Source organism: Conger conger, chromosome 3, assembly GCF_963514075.1.
Source record: "Conger conger chromosome 3, fConCon1.1, whole genome shotgun sequence".
Taxonomy (NCBI): domain Eukaryota; kingdom Metazoa; phylum Chordata; class Actinopteri; order Anguilliformes; family Congridae; genus Conger; species Conger conger.
This window is the reverse complement of record NC_083762.1, coordinates 40,206,472-40,232,677: the sequence shown is the minus strand read 5'-3', so window position 1 is coordinate 40,232,677 and position 26,206 is coordinate 40,206,472. Positions and strand designations below refer to the sequence as shown.

The 26,206-nt window shown below is 40.4% G+C and overlaps 1 protein-coding gene across 4 annotated transcripts in view; it reads right to left on the bottom strand.

The window, feature by feature from the left end:
* Nucleotides 1-22,860, bottom strand: part of psmd14 (proteasome 26S subunit, non-ATPase 14) — a 31,264-nt gene extending 8,404 nt beyond the window's left edge. The window contains exons 1-6 of one of the 4 annotated variants that reach the window (XM_061236617.1): nucleotides 22,715-22,860; nucleotides 20,440-20,491; nucleotides 8,898-8,969; nucleotides 3,244-3,363; nucleotides 2,999-3,069; nucleotides 2,270-2,420 (exon numbers count right to left, since the gene is read on the bottom strand). In XM_061236617.1, the coding sequence (XP_061092601.1) occupies nucleotides 2,270-2,420; nucleotides 2,999-3,069; nucleotides 3,244-3,363; nucleotides 8,898-8,969; nucleotides 20,440-20,487 (462 nt within the window). In that variant the 5' untranslated portion in view covers nucleotides 20,488-20,491; nucleotides 22,715-22,860. Of the gene's footprint in view, nucleotides 1-2,269; nucleotides 2,421-2,998; nucleotides 3,070-3,243; nucleotides 3,364-8,897; nucleotides 8,970-20,439; nucleotides 20,492-22,522; nucleotides 22,545-22,637 lie in introns of those variants that run through there. The other 3 variants (XM_061236618.1, XM_061236619.1, XM_061236620.1) reach the window with 3 other exon arrangements.
* Between the last annotated feature and the right edge of the window lie 3,346 nt (nucleotides 22,861-26,206).

Here is a 26,206-nt window from a genome sequence, read left to right as displayed (position 1 = left end):
CTGGGAGTGCAGTTGGGGTTTGCGACCATTTTGTTACTTCTGCTGCCATGCGCTATCAGACGTCTACAAGTGAATAACATCAGCCACTGCCCCCAGTAAGCCCAAGGCATAAAAAATTCAGGGAAATCTTACTTTTCCTGCCATTTCTGATGAAAAGCACCCAGAAAAGAAACTGACTTATGCCAAATGAATATCAGTGAATCGCCCTGATTGTGGCTTTTGATGTTTGTAACGTTGAAATTATTTATAAAACATCAATTTTAGCTTAAGAAGAGCGGTGCCATGGAGTGTGCGCACTTTTCCTCTGCTCTCCTTAGAGATTTTCCACATAAAAATAAATAAAAAAAATCTCTCAACCGTCTTCAGCACTTCTCTGTAAGAAGGTCAGAATGGCACGCTGTTTCTCACACAACTCAGACACTGCTACAGCTCTGAAATCTGCACAGGAAGCTTAGGCCAAAATTACGGAAAAGAGCATTGCAATTTTATTAGCTAACTTTCCATAAAATACAAGCTAATAACCAGTAACGGTAATTCTGTTAAATCTAAATAAGGCAGTAATTTTTGAAAGCCTGTGAATATCCGAATGTGAATCAGTGCGACGTCAGTTAAAATCGATACCGTTCCAACGGTGTTAGACGCGAATAATTCTGCAGGTAGGGTTCTTAAAAAGAACATATGGGTGATATTTCACCAATTCGCAATTCCCATACGTGTTGTGCTGTGAAAACGATTCTTCTCGGCTCAGTAAACAAATGTTGACATTTTGCGCAAGGAACTACACGACAATAAAGAAAGGAAATATGGAGAAAAAAAAAAAGAGAAAACAGGCGGCTGTCATGTTACGCGATTATAATCTCAATTAAACTAGCAGGCAGCCACGGCAGGCCAACGTGCCACTCATTGAGAATGCAGTGCGAAAAGTCAGGCCCACGGATCCCTGCTTTCGGCTCATGTTTAATTCATGGCGGTGCAACGCGCTCGGATTCTCTCCGTTCTAACACCAAATCCACCGATAAAAGCCCTGATGAAACCCAAAAAGGCACGGAACTGCCAAATAGGGGCGTACACCCAGCAGGCAAAAAAACGGCTGAAGGAGACGCGCGGGAAGCGTCTTGCCGTACATTCCACGCATCTCGGTGGAGTGGCGGAACCGTTTTCAGTCAATATTTCACGTACGTATGCCTAAACGGACCAAACAAACACGTAGCTCGGCAACCGAGAGCGGCTGCACGCATAAACTACGCCAATTTACAATTTTCAGTCAAGAGGAAGAAAAAGAAAAAAAAGAAAAGAAAGTCACTGTTGTACATTTGGACCGGCGCGCGCCTCGAAAACGGGAGGCGCGTCTGGTTTAAAAAGCGGTCGGGATAATTCCTGGGCGAAACGTGCAGGAACACAGCTACCCCGCAGCCTTGCTCTGATACGGGGAGCTCGGAGCCAATTTCTCTGTGTTGTGCTGCATTTCCTTTTCCTCCTCCCCATGGCCAAGTGAAATCGAATTGCCTCTCACATTTAGAGACAGCTCTGAGAAGGTGATAATAGAGCTGCTCCCTGCTGTCTGCAGGCAGGAAATAGGAAAGTGGCATATGGGGCCAGGAACCAAATACAGGAGGACATGCGACCAGGCGAAGGGGAGAAATGAAATTAAAGGTTAACAATCATTTCAGAAAAAATGGGGTGGGGGTGGGGGCTGGGGAGGAGGGGTGGGGGGGCGGTTGGAGTCTTCTCAAAAGTTGATGCAAAGTTAAACAATTTTATGCCACATTTGTCACAGGTTGCCGTGCATTCGAGAAGCCGCGTGTACACAATGAAACCCGAACCGCATCCTGACGTCTGTCATATAAACACGTCTCTGCAGAGAGGACGTGAAGTATACAGCTTTTGCGAGAATAGATAGCCCTGCCAGATTATTGAGAAACATACGGAAATTACTTATTCATCAATTATGCTATGTCCCAAGTCACCCGCATTACATTAACTGGGGACTGCGAAGGAACCCAAAACATTGTTTTTTTGTGGTGTCTGACAGACACAGATACTGCCTTCAGCTTTAAACACCGAAATAATGACAAATTTTGAACTTTTAATACTTCATTTTATTCATTTCTTCATTCATTTTTACCGCGTAGCACCTTAACCGATTTTCTATTACGCAAGAACGACATAAAGGGCTTCAAGGCTTTGCATTACCATGTGAATTGGGAACACAGCACAACACGGCCTCGGAGAAAAAAAAAAAAAAAAAAGGTGGAACGAAGGCGATTACCTTTCCTTTGACGCTTTGAATGGGGTCCACCACCACGGCGACGGCACGCTCCGACAGCGCCTCGAAGCTTTGCTGGGTGTTGATGTCCACTCCGGACAGCCAGCAGCCGAACCCGGGGTGGCTGTGGTACCAGCCCACCACCATCTCAGGCCTGTGAGGACACGGGGCGGGGGGGAAACGCCGGGAATGAGAACCGATACAGACCGGGCAGAAGGAGGAGCGAGACGTATGCAGGCGTGAGAAGGAGAAGCAGGGTATGGACCGTCATGGCCCCCGATGAGGAAAATAGAAATGCACACGCTGTGGTGAAAATCTTAAGGAGAGCAGACAAAGGAGTGTTACCATTAAGGGGATGTGCTTTAGCGCAGGAAAAGCTCGATATCACCCTGTTCCCACTCCTCGGCTCTGACAGCTTTACCCTTTCAGCACTTCAGATTGAATACCTACCCTTTCAATTATCAATTAATCCGGTGATGGGGCTAAGCAGTCCGTCAAGAAGCAATTTACACAGCGTTTCTGCGCCGCTGAGAATTTCGTTCCCGTTCGTACAGCGGCCGAGCTGCCCCACAACAAAGATAAAAGCAAGCGCAGAACGGCATGAAGACGGTACAAGAAAATGGCCGCAAAAACGCTGCCATTTTTGCCTCGAGCTCAAATGGACAATTTGGGATTCCTATTTGGGAACGCAGAGAATTGAGAGAGTGGTGAAGTCAAGAAATTTCAAATTACCGTCCAGTCTGCTTCAGCATATCCAACATCTTCGCCTGGAAGACGGGGTCTACGGCCTCCACACTGACACCCTGTTAAAGACAGACCTCAATTACACGGTACATTTAACACCGGGGTTAAGACATGGAGATATAGACATAATGGAGTTTGGCTTACACGTTCTTGACGCTGAGAACTAATCCTCAAAATGAACCGCACATGCTATCAAACGGCCATTAGTATGGATTAATTTTATCAGCACTCACGGTTCCTGACTGAGGCATGGCGAATACGTCGATCACTCGCACGGTGTAGTCGTCGACAAATTCGCCCAACATCAGGCCCATGACTTCCATGGGCACGCCAGCACGGCCGTGTTTCAGCATCTAAACACAAGGAACGGGCCATGAATACAACACAAAACTGCTACTATACTTATTATCGGTTACATTTAGCAGATGCTTTACGCAGGCTGTCTGTGGCCCACTGCTCTCTAGTGAGCATGCAACATTACTAATTATGGTGGGAACTGGCATCAATATTTAGTAAAAAAAAAATTATAATAATTTGAAATACAATTTTTTTTACTTGCATTAATAGTAACAGATAAAAATGCAAACGGGTCAGTTCAATTTCAATGCGTTCAATTCAGGTTAAAACAAAGGACTGAAAAGTTGCACCAAAAAGTTATTGAATAAATCAAAGGGCAAAACAACAACCTTATACACACAATATAAAAAAACAAGGTAAAGAAAATAAACTCAAACTTTCTTTAGGGATTAAAAAAAACAAAACTTCTTTCCAGTACCAACATTAAATAGTGTGTTTAGCTTATGTCGCTAATTAATGGAAGAATTTGGACACCCCTGAGGTCCCAGGCCCTTAGTAACGGACACTAACAGAACAATTCCATGAGGTGATGAAAATTTGCAGTGTACTTAATTGCTATACAAATAAAAAATGATAGCAGCTGTATTTTGCATGACACCAACTTATGCAAAGGGCGAAGAGAGGCAAAACAAGTGGTGCTCAGAGCTTTCGGTAGAGCACAGCAGACAAATCTAAGGCAATTACAGCACAACTTGAAATTATTGCAGAAAATGGTGAGCAGGATAACGAAAGCTGGCTAATGAGATGCCTGCCTGGCTCAGTTTGGCATCTACTTCGCCAGCCAGCCTTGGTACCTATGCAGATTAGCACTTGCTCTACTCACCTGGTCAAAAACAAAGCTGGTTAGCCACCTAGCATTTTATTAGCCAGCAATGGCAGTTAATTGTTGTACAGTTAATCAATTGTAAATGAATCTCAAGAACCAGAAACTGCCCAAACTTGGAAGTATCCGGAAGCTTGAAGGTTGCTGGGAAATTCAGCTGCAAGTCTGTGGATCTTAATGGACATTTGGAATGACAAATTGCTTATTAGTAATGAGAAATCTACAGAAACTTAAGAGATTTCCAAATAGCAATAGCAGCTGTATCTGTTGCTCCTGACATCATATCAGTTTATTTCATTACTAAAATCTATGGATTACAGTAATAGAAAAATACCAGACTAACTTAAACCAGAAGTTAATAATGTCAATCAGTATATATCTGATTGAACATCATAATTACACTTAATTTGTGATTAATTTTATTTGAATTTTTTACATTATTATAACAAAAAGTAAACCTCATTATACTTGATTTTTCATTCAGTGTTTGCATGCCTGGTTTCTTTCATTATAGGGACCAATACAGTATCTCATATTATTGAGATAAGGTTTTATTTTTCATCTATGGGACTGAAGTCAATTTAATCATTAACTCAATCAAGGAAGACATTTTACCCAAACATCCTCCCTGCCTCTCCCCCACAAAAGAAATGGAAGGTTCTGGCAGGGCTATCACAGTCCCCGATTGAAAATCTGCAGGGAGATCTCAAGCATGCAGTGCATGCAAGGACACCTAGAATATTTTCTGCAATGTAGAGTGGAAAATGTTTTCTCCAAAAGCTGTAACAGAGACTTAGCTGGCTACAGGAAATATTTGGAAGCTGTTATAGATCTGCCAAAGGAGGTGTTACTAAGTACGAACCGACAGGGTGCCCAAACTTTTGCACATGCCATGTTCACTTCAGTTAATTATTTTGAATCTGTAATAAATGCAAATAAATACTAATCAAGCTTTTAAATTTGCCGAAAGATGTCATGTTTAATTTCGTATCACGTAGAGGCAGGGTCAGCTTCTGTTCACTGAGAGATTCATAGTAACATACACTTTAAGCAGGGGTGCCCAATTTTTTCATACAACTGTAAGTGCATGCATTCTTGGCTAACATTAAGCATTAAATTATCGAAAGTGAGAAAAGTGGCTTGATTAATTAAATGCAAATGACCGTTTTATCTTGTGGTATTTTGTGTCCAAATGGATAGGAAATACCATTAGATGAAAATGTTCCGCAAGCATACTGAGCCATTTCAAAATATTATCAGTCTATGTGTACGAGAGGGTTAATGATGTGAGGACAGCATCAAAATTATGCGTCAAGCAAAGAATTATATTAGGTTTTTCATAGACTTTTCAATGGCTGTAATAAAGGGGCGGGAGAGGACAGGTTATGTGGGTAAAACCCTTTGTGGGTCAGTTCAGACCAGTAGATCTTTATTGTCCTCAGGGGACAATTTCTGTACACCAGCAAACTTAACCCAAATGTCTCTAACTTCTCCCAGGATATGAGTTTCGACTGAGCAAATCAAATTTTGGATTCAACCCGTCAAACTTATTTAATAAATCTCTGTAAAAATGACATGGGTGTACAAAAAGTTTTTGTTTTTTTTGCTTTGCTTTGTGTATACACCAATTACAAAATTGATTGCAACAAATTCAATGGGTTCTCATTGAGAAATACAGTGGCATTTGAATTCAACTAGCCATTTGGTTATTTCTGGAAGGGGGGGGGGGTTAATCTTCAAAATAGCATTGAATCATATTAAAATATTTTATTATTTACTTCTTTAAAGCAGTAGTTGACAAAATACTTTTCATTTTAACAAGTTTAACAAACTACATTAGCATACAACATACATGAACCTACATCCACCAATGGCTAGCATGGTTAGCATTAAGGTCCAAGAACAAGTGGAGTCTCAGTAACGGACAAGCAGCATGCTTGAAGCCACAAAATGTCCTCCCAGCAATTCCCAAGTCGCTGAACCATGTGGTTCATTTGGTATTTAAACATGTATTGGCAACTTGAGCGATATTTTTGCAGCATATATTTTCTAATATTACAATAATACAATTGTAGTAGGAAGCATACACAAAGCAAACAAGTTTGGTAAACATTTGGTAGCCAGAAATGATTTAAAAATCAAAAACATTAAAAAATTAAGTTCATATCAGAGAGAATGTTGTCTATTCTGTAAATTACGGAGAAACGGCAAGCTGCAGCAGTCTTCAGAAGCACAGGCTGAACTGCAGCTCAACTTAAACTGCTTACGGCACTGACAACGAATAAATCCATTGATAACAGCCTTTAAAACTAATTATGATTTTTTTATTTTTTTATTTACATAAAAAATGGTTTGGGTCTTGTCACTTCTTCCAAAACATGCTCCCAAATCACTGACTTTATATGAACCCAGCAGAATTAGTTTCTTAATGAATGCAAACTCGTTTTGGGTTTAGCGCTGGGTAGGACCCCTTTTGCATCCAGAACAGTCTGAATTCTGTATGGCATTGATTCAACAAGGTATTGGAAACATTCGATGACTCGATAGCAACACATAGTTACTGCAGATTTTTAGGCCCAAAGATGATCTGGGGGGACTGCGCATGTCACTGGAGTCACGGTCATGTTCGTAGAACCAGCTTGAGATGAGATGATGCACGTATTCATATGAAAACATTTGGAAAAGGGTAGACTACGGCCATAAAGGGTTGCACAGTCAGCAACAATGTGTAGGTAAGCTGTGGCATGACGCTCAGTGGGTATTAAATTCCCCACACCATTACACCACCACGACCAGCCTGCATCATTGACACAAGGCAGGATGGATCCATGGATTCATGTAGTTTATCATAAATTGTGACCAGAAAATGTGCATGTCACAGCAGAAATTGAGATTAGTCAGGCAACATTTGCCCCAATCGTCAATCATCCAGTTTTGGTGATGATGTGCCCACTGTAGCCTCCTCTTCCTGTTCCTAGTTGACCGGAGTGAATGTGGCGTGGCCTTCCGCTTCTGAAAGCCACGGATTCAGGTTTGACACGTTGTACATTCATAGATGCCCTTCTGCACAGCAATCTTGTATATATTATGAAAATAAATAAATAAAAATAAATAGTCGCGGCCTCTCTGTTAACTTGAATGTGTCTGCCCGTTGTACGGACGCCTTTTCATTAACAAGGTGTTTTCACCCACATAACTGCCACTCACTGGATGTTTTTTTTGTTTATCGCAAACTCTAGAGACTGTAGTGCATGAAGATCCCAGGAGGACAGCCGTTTTGGAGATGCTGGAACCATGTCTGACATCAACAATCATATCACAGTCAAAATGACTTGCATCATGCATCCTGCCCGTTTTTGTTTTTGGTTGAACAACTAAATCTCTTTAGCATGCCTGTAAGCTTCACATATACAGTTACAGGCACAGGATTCGCCGTATAGAGGAGCAGGCTATTGGCTTGAACGAACAGGTCTAACTAGTAAAGTAGCCCCTGGATTTATGTACCGTGTACTAAGGAGGCTTGCGTTAATTACAGGTTCATGTCCTGCTCAGTCAGTCCGTAGTTCAGATTCATATCAGACTATTCAGTATAAAAACATTAAGTTTTCCTTAATTTGGAAACTGCTTATCATAAATAATGCATATCATACCTCTCATCTGAACCATAACCGTTTGGTCTGATTGTAAACACTTGAACCTGGAAGGCTAATGCTTATAATGTGGCAGGTGGACACCGCTAATAACACTAATTACGTGTCCTAAGACGAGTGTAGGATGAGCCTACTACAGCAGACCAGACGGTGGGCTCTGAATCCTGCCTTGTCTGCCGTTTCAGATGGTCCAATCACGTGGTCCGAAACCTTCTCCTTCTGGAATCAAGGCCAACAAATGGCTCAACTGCTGAGCAGTTATAGCAGGACTGTTTCAGCTGTAAAAGGAAGTTACTCTCACAAGAAAGGTGTGTGTGTGTGGGGGCCGCACTTTAAACACATCCTTCCCAAAAAATGAAGTAATGTGACGACAAAACAAAAGGGGATTCCCCTCTTACTCTCCACCAGACTTTTTGGATGTGCTCATCGCACGCGTCGAGACGACCGTGAATCATTCTAAAAATCATCTGAAGAGAACATAAATTTGGCGGACCTGCAAATGCAAACACATGGACAGGCTCCCGCTTTAATTTACACGGTTAAAAGGGACTTCCGCTGGAAAATGCATCCGGAATGATCTCTGCCGCCGCCTTTCCATCGCCCGCTTTCGCCGCTGCATCTGTTGTGCGCCGAGTGCGAGGCGCGGAGGGATTCTGACCCGAACCTGTTTATTTATCCTGGACCAAGAAGACGAGCGGAGAAAGCTGCTGTCCAGCCTCGCGGGGTGTTTACGCCGCTCTCCCCGCGCGGAGCCGGCGACCGACGCGTCCGCCCTGCTGCCTCCGGCCCGCATTCGGCTGGCTGTTTTAGTAAAACGCGCGTGCGGTTTTAGTCATGTTCGCATATGCCGCCTTTACACCGGCCTACGTTTAACCGTGCCTCAACCTGGCCGCGGTTATTTTATTGAGTCGGTTAACTGGTCGTTTCAGTGAAGTCGCTGATAGGATGGGACAGAATGTTGTGCGTGTGCAATCTCCGAAACGTGCGGCTTTGAGGACTCCCTAACTAAACAGAAACTACGTTGTTTGGGCGTCGCCGTCCCGGCCTCCCTCCTTACCTTGAGCAGCGCCAGCGAAGAGATGTACACCTGCTCAGCTGTATCCACAGCTGGGGCGTCTGTGGGGGGACCCTGGGAAAAGACACACAGGCGCAGCGGTTAAATCCCTGTTTGTTTCAAAAACTGGCACAAGGCTCTTCTCTATTACACAAAGAGCAGAGTGAGCCACCGCCTGAAGTCATCGGCGAGCTATGAGCAAGCAAAGTCCTGGCAGTGTTTAAAATTAAATTCACATTGGGTAACCGTACAATGGTGAATGCTACACTAAAAACATACATTATTCTGGTGGAGGTGCTTGATGCTACGCGCTGAATAAATTTCCAGTGGTATTCCTGTTACATGGCAGTGGTTCATAATTAAAATGTGAATAATTATTTTCCTCAGATATCACCAGATGTGGAACACAAGCAAACAACTGGAACACTCACTGGCCAGCAACAATTGAGGAAGAAAAACTGGGTGCGTTTAAACAACCAGGATTATTGCACATTATAGGCCCAATCTACAGCACCGTGATATGGCGTTCACACTAATTTAGAGCCACAAATGTCAGCGTCGAACAGGCCTTCACGTTTTTCCACTCTCCATGGCCACCAAAATTCTGTACAGCTTTCTTCAAACATTCAGTGCCCATATGAAAGCAGTGAGTTGAGTGCAAACAATTAAAACACTGTTCCTGAGAACCCAACCAGCTGCCCAGACTTCCCTTTTCCATCGGTGATATCGCAGAAAAACCGGGCGGAATATCGAGGAGGGAGCTCGAAGACGAGAAAGGAACGCTTACAGGCGGGAAAAAAAAAAACCTTCTCCGTCTCCCCTCATCCTGTCGGAGGGGCTCGGCTAACAAGCCGGCGAGGGGCTAACCGGTGACGCAATCCGCTGTCGTTTTCCCTTCCATTCCCCAATTATCCATGCAATTCTAATGATGGTGTGAAAGAAAAACTCCGGAGGGATGACGAGCAAATCAACAAAGCAAACAACCTCTCCGACAATGGCAGCGCCGCATCTAAAGATAACTTGCATATTAGGGCGCAGGGAACGCTTTGCAGGTAGCTGTCACAGGTATGGCAGGAGAGAATTGCACTCCATGTCCCCAGGTAGATAAAGCTGTGAAGAAAATACTCTGGCTATTTGTCTTCCACCAAATCAAAATCAAGCAAAATAAATTTTACATCCCCCCCCACCTCCCCGTGTCCAGATATTCGGTACCATTGCCGCGCGCTGATAAATGTTTTTGCACATTTTTCCAAATGCATATCTTCATAATTATCTCTTGTTATGGTCGTACGAGTGTGCGTACACATTGGAGAAATGTGCTAAAATAATTGTTTTGTATCCTAGTGGGTCTGATCACCTACTGCAAGGTGCCACGTTGCCTTTGGTGCCTTCACACATAGACATTGTGTGGAGATCAAATCCCATTGCCACTTGACAGATATATTGACTCATATTGTGCATGTACACTCAGTGACCACTTTATTAGGCATTTTAGTCCTCTTGGACTTATTGGTTTTCCTGCTGCTGTAGCCCATCCACTTAAGGTTCAATGTGTCATGTGTTCAGAGATGCTTTTCTGCATACCACTGTTGTAACGTGTGATTATTTAAGTTACTGTCGCCTTAAACCAGTCAGCTTCAGCCAATCTCCTCTGACCTCTCATGATTAAGGTCTTTCTGCCAACAGAACTGCTGCATACTGGATGCTTTTTGCATTCTGTAGGATTCTCTGTAAACTCTGTTTTGACTGTTTTGTGTGAAAAGTTCAGGTGATCAGCAGTTTCAGATATACTCAAACCACTCCACCAGGCACAATCATTCCATGGTAAATGTAACCTAGATTGCATTTGCCCCTCCCCCCATTCTGATGTTTGTTTACTGAGAGAGCTGGCAATACCACTTGTCGAACTGAACTGGTCAAACATTTGAAGTGACCTTACAGCACAGCTGTTTTAATTTCCCATATTTTCAACATTTTAGTCACGTAGCCTATACCGCCATCGTAAGGGAGGTCAGCCGTCAGTGGAAAAAGTAACGTTACATACAGCAAGAAGGTCGGATTTTATCTACCCAACATTATCTTCGCTGTAGCCTGTTCCTTCCCAACCTGCGCTGTAATGATCTTGCGCGAAGGTATATTCTGGCTCTAACAAAATTCCATGGGAATTCCAATTCCAAAGCTTTTATTTAGCTTAAATGAAGAGGCAACATGTCCTTAGTAATTGTACAAGTGACGCGCTGTGCAATATGTTCCTTTCTGGTTGAATCACACTCGTGTTTAACTTGCATTTAGAGGATCGCTATTGCTATATGTTTGAAGTGTCACATTTACAGTGAGGTTTTTACAGATTATCCCCTTAAAAATGTTAAATTTAAACTGCAAGAGAAAGGTCTGTAGGCCTTTGGACTCAGATTAAGAATTTGAATAAGAAATATTGAACAATAGTGATTTTCTGATTGGGTTGTAGACTTATATTTTGAACTTTGAATTGCACTTTGAAATGCCATGGACTGTGGCAATTAGATCAATTTTCAACCAATGAGGTTGAATTATTGTACAGCGATATGATGTTTTGGCACAGAGTGAACTGCATATTTTGAAACTCAAATTTAAGGACTAAAAACACAGACAGTCAACGTGCCAGTGAGCCTCTTTCAATGATAGGAAGGGATTTACACTGGTCTTGTAATAATGTTTTAAGACAAAAATCTTACCAATTGTACCTTTAACAACTTTGCAAGTAGTGTGTCATGTATCGGTCAGTAATTGCGACCTAGATTAACCACTTTCCTGAACTGCCATTTAGGTTCAACATTCTGGGGCCCAGTCCAAATTTAAACAAACAGCTTAGTGATTATTGATTCCAATGTAGGCCAACCAATTCATTACTTAAAAAATAATAATAATTTTTAAAAATAATCATGAAGATTGGTACACTTTTAGACAAATACAAAGCTCTCCTGCAGCTTGGAGCAGAAAGACAACGCACTAATGAAGCTTTATCCACCCACTAAAGTGAGGAGGCATCAGTCGGGAAAAAAAAAAAAAGGTCCACTAGAATAGCTTTCAACTTTGCCTGAGCCAGATGGTTCCTTAGCACTGAATAAATAGCTGGACTGGTTAGCGAACCTCGGTAACAGGGTTCATGTACAGGACATGTCTGCAGCACAAGTGTACAGCCGCCAAAAAGGGACAACAAAAGCATTGCTCTGATAAACTATGAGGAAATAAAACAAATGGAGGGAGGAGGAAAAAAGAAATTAAGTGGTTTCCAGAGATTATAGGACCCCCCAAACAACATTTCAGAGCACTTGAGTGTTATGTTGACAAAGTGTTAAGACAAGGCATTTGCCATCGTAACAGTACACTGTTAACAGCTCAATGTGTTACCCTCTCAGTCCTTCTTGGCAAATTTGTTAACACAATTAGATAGATTACCTCACCTGTCCCATGGTGTGAACTGGTATCAATTATTTAGCCATCCTTTGATTATTATATTTTATTAAAATACCTGCTAATGAATTGTGAACCTGAGTGTTAGTGTGTGAGCATGGATTCACCACCATTATTTGTTTTACTGTGCATTTGCGTTGGTGTGCAAGGGTCTGTTTTAATTATAACCCTTGTTTCTTCAGCATTTGAAACATTCGTGTGCTGTAGATGTGCCCCTGTCACGCGGAAACCAACGGTTTTGATTTCGCAGTATTTCCAAATCATTAAGGACCGCGAGCAAAGCGGCTTCTACCTGTAAAAGGGACTCCAAGGAGAAAAAAAAAAACCCCACAGCGATTTTCACCAGGTGTTGGAAAATTCACACCCTTCTGAGGTGTTGTTTAGTAGTCTGATAAACATGAGCTGAAAAGTGTAGAAGTGCAGAGAGACTATTGTGGTACATTCTATGACAAAAGCTAATGTTAAAATCCGGTGTCCGTGGCAAACGTCGCTCCGGTACGAGGTTTGGTAAGGCCGCAACCTAATTTAATCAAAAGAGAGCATGAACTGCCTTCGATTCATGCCTTCAACCGTGAAACAAAAGACTGAGAGTGTATTATTGAGGAGTGTTTCTTGGAAACCAGGCTCAGTTCTAATTGTAACTACACAAGGCCATATGGACATGTGTGAAAATAGAACACCCAAGAAGTACACAAAGATCCATGGAAGGAAATTAAGAGAAAAAAAAAAAAAAAAGAAAAAAAAAGAAGAACAGGACTAATGTATCCTTAATTTTAAAACTTTGCCTCTGGGGAAACAGAGCTCTCGTCGACAAGAAAAACTAACAATGTGAGACTGAAAACAAAGGCTCGGTATCTTTCCGCAGCCTTGTTGTGTTCGCGGCCCTGGCTTGCTCGCGGACGACGATGGCGCAAGCCCTGTCCGATTTCCATTTGAATGCAGAAATTGAAGTTTTGAATGGTAAGGGAGAGGAGAGTGAAAAACAAAGTGCATGGGAGGTGCTCCTCTGCGCTGCCGCTGTGGTGTGCAGAGGCAGTCTGTTATCGGAGGTGTTAATTGGCAAATTCAGTACAAGTCAGGAGCATGTTCCCCGTCGTCCGTACCCAGCAAGGCGAGGTCATTAAACTGGGAATGAATTCTTTCATGCGGCCTTAACCCTTGCTAGACGAGCTACGTTTTTTTTTCTTCTTCTTCCCCAACGGCACCGGCCCTCCCCCACGATCTCCTTTTTCCAGATGCTGTAATGAAAAACCTGCTAGAGTCCGCAGAGCGCAGAGCTTCGCGGAAAAACAACGGTGCCACTAATTAACATCTCACATCTCCTTAGCTATGAGAATGAAAAGCAAATGTTTTCAAGGTATTTAAGGCTTCTGACATTTGCTTTAGTTTGGGTTCATATCAACGATGGTCAATTGATAAGAGAGTTGATTAAAAGAGCCGGCTCTTTAAAAAATAAATTGTTTGTTAAGACGACGCTGATGTTCTTTAACTTCTTTTTTTACATTCTCATTCAGCATGACACACAGAATTAAACAATAATTGTGTCTCTAAGCTGCCCTCCATCAAACCTTCCACCCCGCAAGACTTCCATCGGACACACAATTACAAAAAAATAAAGAAATAAGTCATGAATAGGAACGCACAAACACACACACACACACACACACACACACACACACACACACACACACACACACACACACACATATATATATAAAGTTCTTGAACTCCTAAACACACCTTGTTTGTATTAAAATGGTCTCATCTCATCTGCCACTTTGCCTGGTAAGGCAATTAATTACAAGTGATCACACTGAATAGCATAATGGAGAACAATTAAAATGTTCTGCTTTTTATTAGGGTTTAAACACAAAGCATATTGATGCAGCATTGAAGCTATATACATTAAGCGGTTCTGACAAATGTTTACATGGCATCCAGCTTCCTGCTCCCCAGAACTAGGGAGTCTCCTCTGGGATTCCGAGTGTGATCTCACCACTGCCTCTGTCACCACTCGCTATGACTGCCAAATATTCCCTCCAAATAAATAAATAAATAAATAAAAATCAAGACTTTCAAGTCACCACAGAAACAAATACACTTCTGAGGGGGCAGGTCTAAGTTTCTCCAAAGGCAGCGATGGCTCCAACGCATTTCACGAGCTAATTATTGCCCGCATTACATTGCGGCGAACAAGTTTTGGTTCAGCAACGCAATTTTGGATCCAAGCTCGAGGTAGAGCCTGACACATATTGAAGAAACAATATATTGGGCAGATTTATAGTATGAATTTTGACCATATCTGCAGTGCAGTCCGTAAGTATTTGGACAGTGTCATTGTCCAAATACTTATGGACTGCACTGTATATCGATAATCAAGGACGATGGGCAGCCGATAAATTTGACCCCTTTTTTTGTATTTCATTATTTTTAAACACCGACATAGGACTCCATCTGCCCACATCATGGTTCATTTGACCTAGAACGTTCCCTATCGATAACTCTACCTTTACACAGAGAGCACTGCTGGAGGAAGACAGTCAAGGCTAATATATACAAAAAGGTGTCACTCAACAAAAAAAGGTCCAGCGCCCATTTCTGTACCAAATACAGTCTCCACATCAATTCTACCTCTTCGCTAAGAACTCAAACAGAAATGGGCGTTGGACCTTTCTTTGTTGAGTGACACCTTTTTGTATATATTGAAATGCTGGGAGTCAACATCATTAACCCTTCCACTGTCAAAGGCACACGCTGGATTCCTCATGTTGAAGAGGCATTGCATGCACTACTCAAACCAGCTGGACAGGATGAACAGGGCAGCGGTCAGAATGCTGCAACCCTCCAGCACATGAATCACCTATCCGCACCCTCTCCCTCTGCTGATGTGAAAGGAAGGCCTAATAAGGCAATCCATTTCAAAAGAAATGCTTGCTTCGAGCTGCTCAATCTTTTCTTAACCATGTTGTTTCAAGAAATGATGTAATTTGCCGCAATCTGTGAAGTTATTTTTTAGATGAAGTGTGAGATGTAGCGTGCAGATTTCCGCGCCTTCAGTCACTTTATGGCAGATGTTTTTGCAGGACTTGGAAGCCTTAGCCGGATCCTACAGGGAAATGGCTTGATCCTACCCAACTACAGAGGACAGTGGCTGAAATGGAAGGGACGACGTTGAGGCCAAAGCTATGAGAGATGTTAGAGAGTATTCAGCCTTCCAGGTGTGATACAATAGCAAATAACAGAAAATATTTTTCAGTTCAGTTATTGGTATTTGCATTGTCGTGAACATGCTTTTCAGGGTATGGCACGGAAAGGGAAAGTTCCCTTGGCTGACGGTGTTCAGTAATCTCCACGTGGCAGCTGTTGACATTGCAGGAGAAGAGATGAGATCGCGCTTCAGCTGGTTGCTGAGTCAGTCAGGGGAAGGTGGAGTTGACTGCCTCTGAATATTCAACCATGATGCATGGCCAGAGAGTCAAGGTGCACAACTGGACTATGGCATATAACATTTTGGCAACCTTCTCAAAAACTGAGAAGATATAGGCAATACTTCAAATTCTCAGTATGGATTGAAGTACAGAAGTACGACCAAGATTAGATGTTATAGATTAATTAAAATACATAAAATACATTTACATTTCTCACATTCTAAATGTCCCCATACCTTATTCCCTCCCCTAATCTCTCTTCCTGTATCACTATTGACAAAGTAGTAGATGCCAGCCTGACCAGGTCCATCAGGACTGGCAGCAGCTAAAGCCCCTCATCAGGACCACCTTCGCAGACAAGTCAAACCTAGGGCTGCGGTAGACATTCCTCACCAAGAGCCATATCGTACAGATTTTGAGGTATGAGGAATACATAAATATAAATTCAGGTTGACATGGTTACGTCTATATAGTTACTATATGTTTTTCATAACTTCCTGCACTTGGCTGGAATACTTCTTGTGAAGCCAATCTCCTCTGCTCATGCCTCCACTGCTGAAGACTTAATCTGTATCAGCATGGAAGGCTGCCCATTGGAGAAACTCAACCCTAGCCAGGTAGCAGTGAAATGGCCAAATAGGAAGGCCAAATAGGAAAAAGTGGCCAACAGACAAGCTAGCAGGCACACTCACGCACAAGTTATTGGTTTAAATGTTAGGAGGTATGTTTGTAAATATTGCTGGTTTTGTATTGACTTTAAGCTGTTACATTCTGTGAAAGATCAAATTAATCTTTTGGATAATGGTTTTTAGTTGTTACACCGCTTCCCAGGTTTTCTGGGTGGTTTTGTCCTCTTATTAGTGATTTACACACCTTTTAAATGTAATATAAATAATATTCTTTGTATGATCATATACATTTACTGAGATTTGCACTGCTTAATTGAAGCGTAATAGATTAATTTTATACAGTTATGTCCCTACAGTTTACCATTATGAGCAAATAAAGAAAATGTTTCTGAAAACATTTCTTGTTAAGGTTATGGATTTTGTGTGCCCTGTATGCAGTATTAATGTCTTTTGCCAGTCATATACCCATTTAAGTGATGAACTGCACTACTTGCGGTTCTTTTTAAGAGATGGTAACACATTTTATACTCATGCTACATTTTTGCTATGAAACCATCAACCTCTGTAGCACCAGTGCTATGTGCACAAAATATTAACATACAGCCTTGTCTACAAAGAGCCAACCCGGTGTTTGGACCGTTCGACTATGCATAAATTTATGAGATCACAAGTTTGTGAGATTCTGCGCTTAGCCTAAATGCATAAATTGTGGGTAATCCCATTAATGTCAGATTGGGGTTAAAATAACTGAAGCAGCATTTCATCAAGTGGGAGTTTTCATACCAGTCATTTCCTACATCATATGACGCACACCCCCTTTCCCATAACCCCAGGTAGGCGGGTCATAACAGCAAACAAGCAAATAGTAAACATGTTGCCCCCCCCCCCACCCCCATGCACGGTTGCCACCTCCGATTTTACTAGGTGGGGTACAATTACTTCATGCCTGATGTAGTATGAACACATAAGCTAAGCTTTTCATTCATAAACAGTGGACTAACGTGAAGTAGTTGGCTAAAATTGTGGAGTGGCATTTGCTCTTGATGAATGCACGTAGGAGATTGCAGAACCTGGCAAAGTCATCATGCAAATGCCTATGTAGTAATATTTTGAGTTACAATCCAATTCTTAAAAGAATTGCTGTTGTGTTTAAATCTGTAGCTGTGGTTCAATTATAGCTTATTGTACGGCGTTTTAACGTTCACAGAGCATTCGCAACATGCAGATACAAACTACCGGCAAACAGAACGTAACTTCCCACTATGCCGTATATAAATAACAATGTTGCAAATAAAGCAAATAACAAATAAAACATCCTTGGAGAAATGTTGCATGTGACATTACTAAGTAGACAAGCTGAAAAATAAAGGCTATAATTACGTGTAACCACGGTTCATAATTTTACTAAAACTTTTTTAATTGAGTATAAATTAATTATAATGCAATCACTATACAAAGTTTTTTTAATGTTTATCTAATGTTGGCCAGAGGCAGCTTACCTACATTTTCCAGGACCGAGTAGCTTTAACTACTTCTACAATCTTGTAGACTTGTTGATATAAAATAAATCCTGAAATCCATCGAATATTGAAAAACGAAAATTCCCTGTTTTAAATGGACCACATTAATCATGTCATCACAGAGATTGCCCCGTGCCATATAAAATCAAATGCATTGGCAAAGTTTACTGTTACATAAAAATATAAGCCAAATGGAATAGAAACTATTGGCATAAAAGTAAATTAGACCAGTTGACTATGGTAACTGTAAAAAATCTCATTTTTATATGTTCACCATTTTCCGTCAGATTCCCTACCTAAAATAAACCAGATTTATCGTGTCGTCACCATTACAGTGTTACTGTAACATGTTAGTGCATATCACGCAAATATTGGACATTAACGTGACAACGGAATTTGGAGTGCACAACCCTGTCTGTAACAAAGTTCTCAATAGCAACAGATTGGGCACATTTCATGCCAATCAAGTCTTTCAGGCAGAAGCCATAGGGAAGAGGGATGAAAACACAAAGAATGATCATTTTAACAGATGCATTTTAAAAACTGACATCCGATCGACCAGCATGCCTGGACGCAACCTACACAGCTTTGAATACAGACATCTGCGAGCATGATGTCAATGAAAATGTAAATCTTTAATCTGCCAATTAGGCTATTATCTGACTTACAATGTGGACAAAAAAACTATTTAAGCCGAAAACAAATTTTGAAAATGGAATTATTGTCAGTAGGTTACTCTTTTATTTGTGTTTTTATAAGATATGACCCCTAGTGGTCATCAACAGTATGGGTTACATTGTTCATGGTACAAATTGGGATGGTAACGATTAATTTGTTGATTGAGATTTGTCACATCCCGAATCCATAGCAATTTACAATGCAAATACATAACGATAATATATTAATAACAGCACTGATGGTTTGGTGTTTGCATCATCACTGGTTTGGTGCTTTTATCATTTTTAGCAAAGAATAAGAAATCCACTTCACAGCGGGTGTTGCCTCAGCAATGATGGTTAGCAACTTGCTTACTTTTCTAAAGCCTAATAAAATTAACAGTTTGGCCTGCTGATTATGATTGTGCATGTGTTTGTTTTTTTGCCAGGAAAAAAATAAAATAAATGCTCACGATTTGTGGAAATTAAACAATATAAACAAGCGGCCAAACCCGGACTTGGTTTTTCAGGTTCATTTCATGGTCTTGTAGAGAGCCACTGCTCAGTAGGGCTACCACGTTTGGCTCCAGTATAGGCGTTTCCACTTTCAATGGTGATATTCTTTAAGCTATTTAGTTATTAGGCCAATATAGGTAGTAATACTTTGTGGACGAATCTGAGGCAGTTTGCATAACTGCCACATGCTTAGAAGAGGAGCCGTATTCAGCGGACTTCACGCTCATATAAGGGCTTCTTCTTTCCAAATTGGAGAACATGGCGGCACATACAGTTTCAAAACACTTTCCAGAAGCCCATGAATAATCAGTGGGCGAACTCACAGGCACTTGGGTCCATATTTTTTCTACAGTCAATGGTTTTACATCGTCCTGGCTATATTCTAAACTAAGCTACAATACCCCAAGGATGTTCTGTAATTTCCCATATGAAAATATTTTTAAAACTCGCTAACTAGCTATATAATTCAGAAACTGAAGGCAATTAAAACTGGTTAAATCTTGGCAGTGCACAGTAGGCTACATCTTAGTTAGCTAGCCAAGTTAGCAAAGTTATTCAATCAAACACTGCAAGCAAAACCGTGTAGCTCGCCCACATCTCTTCTGGACTAACATGTAGCCCAACAATTTCATGATGGCTAAAATAAATAAATATTTCAACGTGAAATAAATTAATTACTAATACATGCTAGACGTGTGACTCAGTACTAAAAACGATTGCAGCTAACATCAGCTGATGGTCAGTCCAACCAGCAATGAGCAAAGTTATAATGGCATCATCGCCTCCTTGAGGCGGATAAACAAACCCTGATTTCATCGGGTGGGGGACAATTATATGCCGACCTGGGTCAAATAGTATTTGTTTTGGATTAACATAATGTGCTCTACTGATTTTGCCTGGTGCATTTGAGCCTGCAGAGGAGAAAATGGGTGGGGTTCACACTTTCGGGATAATTGAATTTGTTCCAATACACCAGGCAAGCTTAGTCAAACAGAGAAAAGTATTTGAATCCAAAACATATACTATTTGAACCCAGGCTTGATTATAATGCTCCTAAAGGGACTCCAGTGCTAGAAGTGGCAGGGTCAGGATTTTGATCGATTAATACGATTCCTCACTACACAAAGAGTAAGTGACTATGTTAGGTACAGCGATGAACTGTGTGCTCTGAGCCTGTATATAAATTTGAATCTAATGTTGGTGTGTTCACGTGTGATGTCAGTTTAGTTTTCCTCTTACTACATTTATCTGTTGAGTCTTCCCTTCCATTACATTTTGCTGCTTAAGCCTTTGGTTTAAACCAGATTAAGGAATGGAAATAGACAACAAAATGGAGAGCATACCTGCCCGAGTCCTGGCATCCCACTCCCAAGCCGCAGCAGTCTGTCCATGCTTCTGTGGAAAACACGCACAGTTCTCACACTCAAAACTTTCTGCACAACTATGCATGCAACTCACCTCCAGTCTTTAAACGTCAAAAATATTGGTGGTAATTACAAGACGGCATCAGACTTCCTGTTAATTAACACCACATGCTAATTCAAGATTCTGTCTTCCTTTTCTAATTAACAAACATTTTTTCTTTGTGTGTGCATGTTTTTTTTTTTCTAGCCTGCCCTAGTTTGCAGTAGAGTGATATTTCTGGATCATTCTTCACTGAATCAGCTGTCAGGGACTAGCTCGTCAAGACTACATATCCCAACAAGATGGGACATATTCACATTTGTACTCTAGACTGAAACAGACTGTACAAAGTCAAGTGGCCACGCATGAAAATAATGTTTATTAATAGTTATTAGCTATCTCAGTTATTAATAACTGTAATCTGAACAGCATTAGTGCTAATAGAAATAAACAGTCTGGTCAGGTGAGATTTGTAAATTCTTCATGGGTAAGTGCTTTCAATTAATTAAAAAAAAAAAAAAACACTAACAGTATGAGAACAGTATGAGAACAGGTTAATATTAAAGCCAAATTTAATTAGACTCTTATACACTGATTTTGATGAAATCGTATGTTGATCAACTTGACCCCCCAAAAGAAAACATATTATAGCAGATAACAAAATTAGTAAAGGTCTGCTTTGATGAACAAAGCATAGCAACAAGACAGATGTACCTATGATTTGTTCATCAAAGCATACCTTTACTCTTTTGTTAATGAATCAAGATTTTAAAAAAAGGTTTTGGATGTATATATTTTTTTAAATGCTAACTCACTGTTAACTGCAAAGGCAACACGTGTAAATGAATTGTCTATACTCTGTCATAACATATATCGTACAACAACAAAAAGATAACGAGATACGGTCTAAGTTACAATCCATTTTGACTTAAACTTATTTTGGGAAAAAAGAAAAATCACACCAATTTTTTCGTGCGGATTGCCAACAATGGGGAATGCTGGAGGACAACTCAGCAATTCCTCAGTTGGCCTACGTTGTTGTGCAACTAATGGCTAATCTTGTCATTTGTTCCAATGCGCATTTATAAGCGACATAAAATTAACTGACGTTACACTGAAAATTGATCGTTAACTTCATAGTCAGGTCATCCCAAAGTGCTCTTTAGAAAGCCGAAATTCGATATTCAGTATCTGGCTAGCTAATTCGTTCTGGTTAAAGTAGAAAAAAGTATTAAGTATTAAAGTGTCATGTGCTAGCGTTAGCTAACTTAGAAAAACTGAATTTGGTAGCTGTTACGCGTCTTCAACTTCAACTGTTGGCGTTAAATTCGAACATGTAACGGTATGCGCTGTCCAGCTAGCTATAGTTAGCTAATTAGCGAAGTTGTAGCGGGGGACAAGATGCAATTTGCAGAGTAGTTTGTGCTGACAGCTAGCCAGCTACTACGCTAGCTAGGTAGCCATGATGCCATAGCAAAATTCTAACCAGAAACACATCGGTTTTACTCTCAAAGCAGCTAAGTTAGCTAGCCAGTGCGACAGGTTCATATGTTAGCCGTAACCAGTCAATGTTGCTTCGGATGTTAGCGAGATAACATCGCTAGCTAGCCAGGTATATAGTAACGTTAGCGAGCAATTTAACGTTAGTTAGCTACATATCGGTGACAATGAATTACCGCTCCTGCTTTAGCAGCTAGCTAGCATGCCGGTAGTTTGACAACCTAACGCCAACTAAGCACGTTTCTTTTTCAGCTAATGTTAGCTATGGTTGAGTAGATGCTTCATGAACTAGCAAGTTAGTCAAAGCCAGCTACACCTGAACGACTCATGAACAAGACTGACAGTAAAACTTAAGCTTGGTGACGTTACTAAATTAGCCAACTGGCTAAACAAGAAGTTCATAGCCTCTGACCAAACTAATCGATACATGCAGCCACACGTTGCCCTAGCCATATTACATTAGGCTACACAAATAACAAAGCTAGCTAACTAAATCTAACCAACAGAACACAGTAAAGTTACCTTGTGCTGTAACATCAGTTAGCTAGCGAGATAACGACGATAGCAAGGCCCTGTTTGGCTATTTGAGCTGGCTAAAAATGTTACACATTGCTAGCAAGCTACGTTTGTTCCTCACCAGTTTCAACTCTCGACTACTATTTTACGATTCAGAAGAAAAACACCACCGTATAAAATTATGATTGCTTCCATTACCTGGTATATAGCGTAAACGTTAGCGTTACTCCTAAAACGTATCAGAAGAAAATGTAATGTCCCGTGTAAACCGTTCTAGCATCAGCAATGAATCAGCCCGTTTGCAATCAAAGCGACAAGCTGCTACTACTTCCGGAGCATTCCGGGATCACCCACATAATTGTAAGGATAAGATATAATTATGTAGCTACCTAGGCCTAAATGTTATACATCATTAAAAATGGTATTGTTGAAAGCTTTGCTCGGAAAACAGTGTTTTAATTTAAAAAATATAAAACGAAAATGTTTGAATTGAACCACGTTGCTGCACGGTTGATGGTTTTGACGTCAAATGTTGAATATTTCTGTTTATTAGCTGAATTTCATTTCGATTAATTTGATATGTACACTGGATAATACGAAACATGTAAGGAGCCTATATCGTAATCTTTAAAGATCTTTGGTTCTGCGGAATTGTATGAATATGCGCATTAGTGTTGATCCGTTTGTATAATCCAGCAGAATGCAGCTGTGATTTGAGAATATGGATGGCTTCCATTTGAAGAGACAGTTGAGTGATAGATTATTATAGACCTAAGGTTAGCTACTTATTAGACGCATTGTTAAAATGGTTTACTATATGGTTTAATATATTTAATTTACAGTATTTGTATCCATGCACAATATAGTCGAATTATTTATGATTATATATATCCATTAGATATTTAAAGGATTAATGTAAATCCACATTAATAAAGTCGTCTTTCAGGTATGCTACTCTAGTTTGTATGAATGTTTTTTGCCTTTTTCCTGTAATTGCTAATTTGCATGTATAGGCAGATGCTGCCTTGGCTCTCATCTCTCCCAGAAACCTTGCTGAAGATGCTACACTTGGCATTTTTCCCAAAGCCGGTTTTGTTCAACTCCACAAGGTCTGATAGGCCCTTCATGGCAAAATAAACTTTTAATACAGCTTTTACAGTGATGATGATTCAAGGGTTCATACAGATGTGCCAACACTTAGGAGGAATGGAAATTCAGTTGGAATCGCCCTCATTCTGAAGGGCATTAGAACTGAGCGAAACAATAGTACATGCTTCAAACAATAAGAATGGAAACCTTTAATTATGCTCATTGCTGTACAATGTACATGCATTGTGTGTTTCTTCCTGCCTTCCTCAAATCACCATGTATTCAGTAATGTATTCAGAAATGGCAAACCTTAATATTAATGTAATTGGCATCACAATTTAAAAGTTAATTTCTTTAAAATTGACTTAGCCACAGCATAATTTTTCATTTATTTTCCAGATGTATTGAATTAAGGATGAAATCACATGCCAAGAAGAGAAGAATTGCTGCTCATACTACTGAGTGAATTTGGAGTAATCTGTTCATTATACGTTACATGAAATCACTTGGCAGCCACCCTTACCTAGTACATATAATTCAGTGTTTGTCTCAGAATACAAGAATGTGGTATCACCATGACTCTACAGTGGCTCATTTATAATCAATAAGTGTAATGTTAGCCAAAAAAAATCTATTTCCATAGAAAGTCTGTCAAAACTATTAACAATATGAAAAAGGAAATCCAGATAACGAGAAGAAGAATATCTAAATGGGGTCAGGGGACTCATGGTTCAATATGAAGAGGTAAGTCTTCAGTCTGTGTTGGAAGATGGGTAGGGTTTCTACTGTCCTGACTACAATGGGAAGCTTATTCTACCACCCGAGGGTGAGAGCAGGCAGGAGACTTGACCTGTTTAAGTATGCTGCAGAGAATCTCATTGGAGGTGACCCGTAGTCAGCACTGAGTTAACCAGCATTCTAAAGGTGAAATCCAAGTATGAGTCAGAGAATGATCTTATTTCAGATGGGTTTAATTTATTACAAGCTTGAATTACATTCTACTGAGTTATAGCCTCTGAGAAATGTCATGATTGTGTGTGTAACAAGTATTTGCCATCCAAAATAAGGAATGTACATCTTGCAGTGCAAATGTTTCTGCTACCTATAATAATTTGTAATTTGAAAAATGACACTAAATTTAATCCGTAGGTCTGGTTTTTCTAATTATTAATTAAATGTAATAATGACATCTAATTACATAATTTCTTTGATAGATAGATGGCTTACCTTTAATATACAGAATGTTGCCATTCCACAACTGCATGAGTAAAACAGCTGTTCCCCTGCGGGAGACCAAAACTGCAGCCCTGTTTGGAAGTTGAACCACTATACCACATTGCATGCTAAAAGGTAATCCAGCCATATTTTAATTCCACACAAAACATTTTCCTGTTAGTTGTGAAAATATAATGATACAAGACAATTTTGCAGGATAGTATAAAATAGTAATTTCAACATAGCTATCCAAAGTAAACTAAACAAGAGAACCACGTTATTATGCGACAGTTGCAAGCATATGTGAGCATATGGTTTTTCAGATATTGATTTAATCTGTTTATTCATTGTCAAACAAAAAAAACACAGAACACATCCAATAACACCCCCCACCCCCACCCCCCCCCCCCCCACACACACACATCTATAATACCAGTTAGTAAATTATAAATAAGAATACCTTCTTAATATACTGAATGAGCAGACATAAATAAATGTATCTTCTTTTTTTATCCACTATCAAGCCATTTTGCAAATGCTTAAGTATAATGAAGTATGAATTAGACAACAACAGATGTTTGATTGGTAAAATATGCCAATTTAATGCAATTATATTACTCACAGGCAAGTTATAGTGAGCCTACAATGATTTAATTTCCCATATGAAAATATACATTTAGTGTCTTCTACATTTTCCCTCTCAAGGGTCCAATAATGCTTGATTCTAAACAGAGTAGTGAAATCTGAAAAATCTATACCACATAAAAAATATTTATCATTTGCTTGATAGGAGCAAGACATACTAAATAGCAATCCAGGCACTTAACAGTTTTGTCAGGCACACAGGCAATAATTCCATACACTCAATCGGCTGAGAAACATTTCCTAAATCAATGTCATTTACAATATTGTATGTCCGGACAAAACAGACCACACTCAAATGGACTTCTTGGCTCATTCAAGCTTTGGAATAGCTGGTGTCAATAATAAAATAAAATAAAAATAAAAATCTGTTGAATTTTTCTCTTTTCCACCAGTCTGAAATGACAGAGGCCACTGCATTACCCCGAAGCTGCCGACTTACAATTTCTTGGTGAACTCTCCGCAGTTGGGGAAGGCAGTACATCAGCCATTCTGATTAGCATGCAGTAATGATTGTGAGCTGGGCCCCATTGTTCTAACACCTCCCCTCTCCTCCGCACCAATCTGTCACCGTTCAGCGGGCGAGCGTTGCCTCGAATGCTGCACGCCACAAATGAGATGGATAATTAGTTGCCCCTCACGAATGCTGCACTCTTCTCACCCCTGATTGCTTTCACCTTTTTGCTCCTGGCAATTTTGACACCTCGTAATCAGCCTGCTGCTTCATCGTTTCAATCCATATCC